At 41.6% G+C, this 8,889-nt stretch overlaps 1 protein-coding gene across 1 annotated transcript; it reads left to right on the top strand.

Moving 5' to 3' along the window:
* The first annotated feature begins 5,642 nt into the window (after window positions 1-5,642).
* On the top strand, window positions 5,643-8,889 carry LOC118769068 (BOLA class I histocompatibility antigen, alpha chain BL3-7-like). The gene is given in 6 exon segments (XM_036516080.1): window positions 5,643-5,745; window positions 6,192-6,361; window positions 6,363-6,468; window positions 7,483-7,782; window positions 8,357-8,475; window positions 8,857-8,889. Coding segments are annotated over 6 exon segments (831 nt in total).

Consider the following 8,889-nt stretch of genomic DNA (forward strand, 5'->3'; position numbering starts at 1 on the left):
GACTTTGCCTGTCCCTCTACTTCGTCTCTACCTGCCGCCTTGCCCTGATTGCCTGATCCGCCTGCCTACCCGGTTTGACCCTGCCTGTTCCTGTTATTGATCCCTGTTTGCCCTCGGACTGCCTGCCTGGTTTTGACCCTGACTTTTCTGCCATTGCGTCCTTGTCCAGCAATTCTAATAATAGCCGGAACCTGAAGCACTCCTGGTTTGCGTCCAAATCCGTGCCTGAGCCTTGACAAGTACATACAGTAGTATACAATACTTATATTACACAACTGCAATCCAAACAAGCAGGTCTAAGAAAATGACAAAACACATTTAAAAAAAAAAAAAAAAAAGGGGTAATAAAACTTCTAAAAGGCTCGTTGAAAGATCAGCTTTTATTCGATAGAAAATATTCAAAAATCAAGAGTGAATGTACTGACATGCTGGTAAACTTACTGCACGGTGTACTCTTCTATATCATACACTTCCACTGAGTGCTGAAGCACCACCAATTTGACAATTATTTTCCTTTCACTAATCATTCTTGGATCAAATGTTCATTTTATTTCACTGCATACTTCTACTGCAGTATTTAAAAGTTCACTTTTTAAACAATTTCTAAATGATTTTCTTCCTTTGATTTAGCAACCGTGAGCCTAATTTGAAATTAATTGGAAACTGATCTCTCACTGCAACAACCGCTGCACTTATGCATGAGGGTTGAAGCGGGTGCAATTCTGTATTACAGCTGCACGCGGCCAATGGACATTCTGCCCCACAGTGAGCTACGTGCCTATTGGAGGATAGGCACAGGCTCACTGATGTCATCCGAGAATCCAGTAATCACCTGATGGGTCACAGCGCACCTGAGAGCAGTGAGATGAGCACCCCTTGCTGACATACCCAGCCCTATCCTTGGGGGAACAAAGCCCACTTGTTGGCTGGATGGAGCTTTTCTGTGCTTCCTTGCGTGTGTGCGTCTGGCGTATCGTCTCAATGAGAAGGAAATGGCTCAGAGCCCAGGAAGTCAGGCTGACAGGGATTTTTATTCTGCATAAAATCCAGTTTCTCTGCATTTCTCAGGTGCTTCCATATCTTCCATTTGCTAGATAGAGGTCTATCTACAGCACAAATCTAGCACAATATATTTCATATATTAGAAAGACTTGTACTGAACTTGGACATAATGACCTGATCACTACTAGGCCCAAACGCAAACATCTTGTTACAAAATAATTACATTCCCGAGGACGCTTGAAGGATGGGCTGTGTAAGTTGAGGGGGGAAAGTCGAGATGTTTGCTGAGCTGGAGGAATTTGCAGAGGAGAAGAAACTGACTCTCAACGGCATGTAGGGACAAGTTACGACTCACCTGTGACACCTTCTGGACCACTTCAAGAGGGATTTCCCAAAAAAGAGACGACTCAATGATTTGCCTGGGTATTACCAACTGTTCAGCATTACCGGGATCACCTGCTGGTCCAGTGATCAGACCTTACAGGTGGAGTTTGCCACATCCGTGCTGGCTGAGGTCTGGATTTCAGCTGCAGGGAATAGCTAAGGTCACCGCCGATGTACCGATTCCTATTTACGTGAGGACTTTTTCTGCACTGACATGTATAACAAACAAATGCTGACCACTATTCAATGTGGAAGATTATCTCCGAGTTGCCATCTCTACTGTCAAGCACAGAAGCAGACCCACGCATCTCACTAAAAGGAGTAAGAAGTTCATGCCAAATTTATTAAGAAACCTGTGAACTTGAAAATGTGTTACTGCTTCTCATATGGCTATTATTATATTTGTTGTCATTATGTTATGATCCGGGGCAAGTATTCTGTTTGTGTGGGGGAATGTGAGTGTTCAGCTGTGTCCACACATTGAAGTTTACTATATTAGCCACAAGGGGGAGCTGGTGAGCCAGAATTCAGGGATTTTCCACTAATGTGCTGAGGCAGGGTGTCACACATAGGGAAATGTTAAAAGGATGCAGCTTGGCTAAGTATTTATGGTGTGGCCCTTTAAATGACTTTACTGGATAGAATTTCATTACAGGTACAAATGAATCATGGAAACAAAGCTGTTTTCCTCTAGGGCTGTAAGTCATTTACAGCCCTAGTATGTTTATTTGTATTCTTGTCACTGCATCCTTACTTTGTGAAATGGTGCACTTCTGTAATGCATTTATCAAAACTAGATTAGTTCAGTGTGTTGGCCATCTCACGACTTGAGGGCTGGCGCAAAATGGCTGCTCACTGGTAATATGCCTGGGAGGTGTGTGCCACAGCAACGTAACCCCAGTCAACTGAGTCTGTATCTGTGTTCCCCGCCATCACTTTCACGCTCTTGCCAGTCTGCATGTCGCCCTCTCCGCCCTCTTCTCTCTTTCTTTGGGTAAATTTTATATCATCAGAGCTGCATTTTATTATTCCTTTTTATAGGCTACATCCTTATCCAGGGTGCCTTACTGTACTATGTTTACATTTTAACATAATTTCTACTTTCACCACTGGATGTTTCAGACTGAAACTCAGATTAAGAACCTTGCTGCAGCAGCAGTGCCCCACCTGTGGAGTTGAACCTGCAGCCTGATGCAGGCCCAGGTTTGCCCTGGGTTCCTCCCAGCTGAGGGGTCAGGTGTAAATTATTTGCAAGTTAGCAAGTTGTCCCTTGTTAGCAAGTTGTCTCTTGCTGCCTGCTCTGAGTTGGCATACAAGGCAATGTTGTTAAACTCGACAATAGTCAGGGAGTGTATTATAGAAATGTTTTTGCAGCCTCTTGAGGTTATCTCATTGTATCTCGAGTATTATTTAATGCTTTTGCCCAGAGCTCACTTGCAAGATCGCAAACAAGATGGCAAAACTTGATTGGAGATTAAGCAGGAGAAGCAAAACAAGATGAGGGCGAAGGAAAGGAAGAAAATGAAAAATGGCCCAGATTTGACCATATGAGGTGGAATCCAAATTCTGTACAGTGAAATGAGGTTAGATAGTATATTATTGGATCACTGTCTATACTTCTGTAGCAAGCCCCAGAAAGGACCTTACTTTTGGTGCTATGTAGATACAAGGTAAAACATTCTGCATATGTGTGTATGCCCACATTAAAGAGACACATTTGGAAGTCTATTTATGCCTTGGTCTTTGAATATTTTCTATCCTATAAAAGCTGATCTGTTCATGACCTTTTTATAAGAGTTTTTCCATATTCACCTTGTTTTGTTGATTTTCCTGTTAGACCTGTTTTTGTTGTAGTCATGTGTAATCTGAGCAGTACTGTATACTGCTGTATGTATTACTATTGTTTATCCCTGGCTACCGAGCAAACAGATTATCTAAAAAGGGCTTAAAATGTATTATTATTATTACTGATAAATGCATCTGATCAATCCAACTATTGTATTTATTCTTGCTATTATTAGGGGAGCTTGCTGCATAGTGGGAAAATTCACATATGCTGTTGTGAAAATCGGAAAATAAACAGGAAAATTCTCAAGCGTAACTACATGCTCTTGGTAATGCTCTGTGTTAGCTTCCCCAGGTATCTCCCCTTTGAAGGTGGACTTGAAAGTATCGAGTGAATAGCAAATTCAAGAGCAAAATTTTCTGACTACGTCCCTTTTAAAATTGTGTCCCCAGTGTATATATAAGCCAATATTTCAACCAACTTGTATTTTAACAAGGTAACGAGGTAAAACCAACCCTTCACTTCCTTAGCTGGGATATTGATACATACCATTAACAACAGGTATTGCATCACTCCTTAACAATGGGGAAGTACAGAAAATTCTTTATGCAAGTTGCCAGATTGCTCGTGGATATTTTCCTCTTTTAGACCGCAATAATAATGGGTATAGCTTGGGTTTTGCTGCAGGGAATTTTTGATATGGTGTTTCTTTTATTTATTGTTACATGGGAATGTGGCCCAGTGGGGTCTGCATAGGAATGTGGCCCGAGTCTGATTCCTGTTCACTCGTAAAAGCTCTCCATTATACGACAGACATACCGCACCATTATAAGAGAAAAAAATGATTGGGGTGTTGATAGTCCTTTGTGGCTTTCATGCTGGTTTTTCAGGTAAGCTTGCAATGGGGGGGGGGGGGGGGGGGATTCATCAAATGTTGAAGAATTTTGTGTTTTTGCCTGTTTTGTTCTGTGACAATGCTTCGTTAAAAGCATTTACGCCATTACAGGTGTGTTGCGAGCATTGTAGTTGCTCTCCATGAGCGTAGCGCATATTTCAGCCTGGAGTAGAGTTTGGGGAACTGTAATTGTTATAGGGGAACAGGTCACCCTGTTCGCTTCTCAGATTAGCCACTACTTTACCTAACAATTTCGTTTTAATACGCGACAGGCTTTCTGATGAAACCTGTAATAAAAGTACGTGCATCGCAAGGTAGTGGCTTTAATCTCACTTGACATGCCACTGTCAATGTCACCAAACAATTTTTTTTTTTTTGCTAATATCTGAAACGCATATTTCACAGTCGCAGAGTAATTTCTTTCCTTGCGTTTTTGCTGCCGGTATATTTTATGTAATTATTTACATTAGTACATTTGAAGACATTCTTTTGCCATATATGGTCACTTAAAATGGGTTTGTATTCAAAACTCAACAGACTTTTGGAACATTTTATCAGCGGTCACTGTATGGAAACACGCTTATACGGGTTCGGTAAATCCCACTTAATCTCTGCAGTGGAACTAATTTTGTTGTAATTTCACACAGGCTCAGTGAAAGATGGGAAGGGGTCAAGGGTCCGTTTTTGAGTGTCCTCCCTTCTTAGTGGATTTCATTGTCAGATGTGATGTGTTTCTCATTTCAAAACCATAAAGTTAGGGTGCAATTTATAGGGGAAATTAAAAACTTAAGTGAGTTCCGGCTTAAGTTCTACACAAAGTTTAATCAAAGGAACAGGTTTACATTTACATTTACATTTATTCATTTCATGGCAGACCCTTTTATCCAAAGGGACTTACAGGTGAGGCAGAGTACAACACAAGCAAAAAGCTATATAAGGAGTCAACAATATTAGAAGTGCTGCATGACCAAGTTTCAGTGGTTGGCCAGACAAGGTACAAGCTAGATGGTAGAGACACAGCTGCATTAAACCATTTTTTTAAAGGAAAACAGAGTTTATGACATAAGAAATTGCTTTAGGTGGTAGCGATGCTGGTTGTCCATATGAACTTATTTGATTATGGTGTATCTAGACATCGAGGCTGGTCTCCATCCACTGGTTTCTGCTTCCACTACAAGTGCTAGTAAGCTAATTCATTCATTAATGATTCTGTTAAAAAAACATTTCCTAGTGCCAATATTGATGTATTTGTTGATAACTACATTATGACATCAGATAGTAATTTCTACTGGATATGTTTGTTTTTAAATAAATCTATAATTTACAGATTTGTCTACTGGTGCAGCTGGTCCAGAACATGAAGAGGATGTTGCATCTCAAGAAGATGCTGTACATTACACACTGTCCCCACATCCATGTTACATAAGTCCCAGATTTTTTTTTCTTGTTTAGGTTTTACTGAAAAGCAGATGCCTGATTATGAGTCTAAAACAGATTTTTGCTTTAATTGTAGTGACACATGTGGGGAAGGGCTGTGTAACAGGCAGCACAGGAGTGAGAGACCTCCCTGAAGTTATGGCTGTGCCCATCCTGGATGAGGAAACGGTGGCCTACTTTGACAGCAAGACTAGAAAGATAGAGATCAGGCTGGAGTGGGTACTGGACAAAGTGAAGGACAGTCAAAAGTACATAGATTTTTACAATGTCGCGTTAAATATTGGCATACCACATTTAATCAACTATTTACATGATATAATGAGGCTCTACGGTCATTCAGGAGGTAAGCAGCATCCATGGGGGGAGGAGGGGGGGGGGGGGGTAATCATTTTAGTAGCATAATCATCACTTTGGCAAAACACCTGAAGAAGAACATGAACTTAGGATTGAAACTCTACCATCAAAAAAACTATTTAATTTTAATGAGTCAATGGCTGTTACAATAATGTGAATTAGACAACAATGTTTGAAATGAAATGTCTCAATATACCTGGCTAGACAGCTGCGTTACTGTAGTTGAGAGTGACTGTCATCCAAAGGCTTCTTTAAAAGCAAAGTTCAATATCGCTGTGGCCACTTTTTGTATCTCTGTGTCCTTGTGTGCTCATGTCTGGTTATTCCCTGTAGGGATCCATACACTCCAGCTAATGCTCGGCTGTGAGGTCAATGAAGATGGAAAAGCTGGAGATTTCATGGAGTTCGGTTATGATGGAGAGGATTTCACCAGCCTGGACATAAGCACCCTCACCTGGATTGCTCACAGCCCACAGGCTGTTATCTTCAATTCCCGCTGGAACAAACCGGCCAGAAGTTGCTCGGTTTTGGAAAGGAATACTGGAGAATCAATGCTATGACCAGTTGCAGGTGGCAGTTGACGTCGGCAGAGAGATCCTTGAGAGGAAAGGTGCAATGCAGAGACACAATCCAGTAAAACTTAGACACTACACTACAAACACAGAGCATCATTTACAGTGCAGCCCCATCAAGGAAAACTGCAGGAGCATCAGTCAGAATTGATCAATATGCAATAGAACATTGATTCACTTTACTACAGACTCTTCTAAGCTCTGTCCAGAAGATAGTATATTATATAGACAGTAGATTGTATAATAATCTTGGGACATTTAAATACAAAGAATTATAAATCCTTCTTAAAGCCACACAATAAATTCTCAATATTGGACCAGCTCGCACCTTAGTCCCCATTTATTCATTGTTGCCAATACGTTTGCAAGACAGTTTGGACTTATTGTTTTGAAAGTCAATATTCTGGATTGGCAGTTGTTTCTTGAACAATTTTTACATTATTTTGCATCTGCTATTCTTCCTTATGGGTTTGCTGCCTGATAATTAGATGCTTGTTGCTCTATGCTAAAAGGTTTTGAGTGAAATGAATAAGCTGATTAGCTTGCTGTTAGCTACCTAGTTACTTTGTCTTGCCTGTTTAAATACACTTTGGTTTCTATGGTAACTGTAAATTCTATAGCTGGCTACAGGATGTCTGTAAATTAGCTCGTCCCTGATGGGATCACATCTTGTTGAACCCAAAGCAACAAGGTCTCACTATCTGTATGTCTAAATTCTCTGTCAGCCAATCCCAAGCAAATAAACAACCAAAACAGCTAGGAGGTGAGTTAATTCATCTTACAATACCAGAGATCATAACATCCATGATTAGTACTCCAGCAGTATTCTTCTGTACTGTTATAAAAAGAAGCAATATTAGAATGAGGTCATTTTAAATGTATCTGGCTCAGAGAGTACACAGTAGCAGTCTTGCAACTTTTGTCTCTCAAAATGCAAAGATTACAGATTCCAATTGTGCCTCATTGGCACGACAAAGTATTGTACTTCCTATGCAAAGCTAAATATGATAACTGTATAAATCTCTCTCCCTCCCTCTCTCTGTCTCTCTCAGTCCCTCCTGAGGTCTCTCTGCTCCGGAGGGACCCCTCCTCTCCTGTCATCTGTCTTGCCACCGGTTTCTTCCCCAAAGGAATTGTTGTGTCCTGGCAGAAAGATGGAGAGGACCTGCATGAGGATGTGGAGCTGTTGGAGACGGTGCCCAATGTGGACGGAACGTTCCAGACCAGAAGCAGGCTGACAGTCTCACCTGCAGACCTGAAGGAGCACAAGTTCAGCTGCATTGTGGACCACAGCAGCCTGGAGAAGATGATTATCAAGCCTGTAACTGAGGAGGAGATAAAGACCAACCAGGGTAAAGATAGATGCATTAATGCTAGGCTGAAACAGGGAGAGTGAGAGAATGGGTAGCAACAGAGAGAGATATGGGTCTAACATGAATGAATGTTTGGATGAAGATTTATGTCATTTTAATACTTTGAATAGTGTAAATGAATAATATGGATGAATATTTGTGGAATTTGAAACAAGCTTTGCAAGTTTATTATTTTAAGAATTCTCTATATTCAGATAAATCCCAAGGGTGTATATTTTTAACCCCATTTGTCAGTGCTACCTGAGAGTAGCTGTAAGTGAAGAAGGAAGACAAGAAAGAAGCCATGACTCAGTGGTCTTCTGTCTCATGTGGATGAGACCTGTTTTTCAGCCAGTGTCTTTGTCAAAGATGCAGTCTTGCTCTGTAGGGGTATTTAATATAACTTGTGTGTGCGTGTGTGTGCGTGTGTGTGCGTGTGTGTGCGTGCGTGTGCGCGCGTGCGTGTGTGTGTGTGTGTGTATGTGTGCATGAATGTGCTTATCTATCTCCACCTGTCTGTCGTTAGAGTATTTCCATGTTGCATCATTCACTGAAGGCGTGTCTCTGATTACAGATCCAGAGAACTCTCTGCCTGTCGGCATAATCATTGCTGTTGTGCTAGCAGTTCCTCTCGTGGCCATCGCTGCCTTTGCTTGGTACTGGAAATTCAGGATGAGAACAGCTGGAAACATGGCAAGTTGTTTAAAAAGGCATTTAAACCAACATGGTGAAATATGTAACCATCCAGAAACACATGGGATAAAACTTCATGCTCATAGTGATCATAGTTTGACCAAGATTCTGCCATGGTGGAACACACTAGGCTTTGTTCCACCAGGGTTTGGGGTGGGCTACCTCAGCTAGGGTCTCCTTTTCCCACGGCTCATTAGCACCCTCTGGTAGCTCACCGGGCTCCTGCAAGTTACTTGGATGATGTTCGTGGAGGCACACCATCATCCGTTAGCTTCCACAGTCCCAGGCTGCAGCGGCCAGCGGTGAGGCAGAAGAGAAGCTATGATCTGTGTGTGAGGAGCATGGGCCCTGAGACCAGCTGTGAAAGCATGTGCCCAAAAGGAAGAGGTGCTGGAGATCAAAGCTGGCCAGTAA

The sequence above is a fragment of the Megalops cyprinoides genome, chromosome 21, assembly GCF_013368585.1.
Source record: "Megalops cyprinoides isolate fMegCyp1 chromosome 21, fMegCyp1.pri, whole genome shotgun sequence".
NCBI classification, from domain to species: Eukaryota; Metazoa; Chordata; class Actinopteri; order Elopiformes; family Megalopidae; genus Megalops; species Megalops cyprinoides.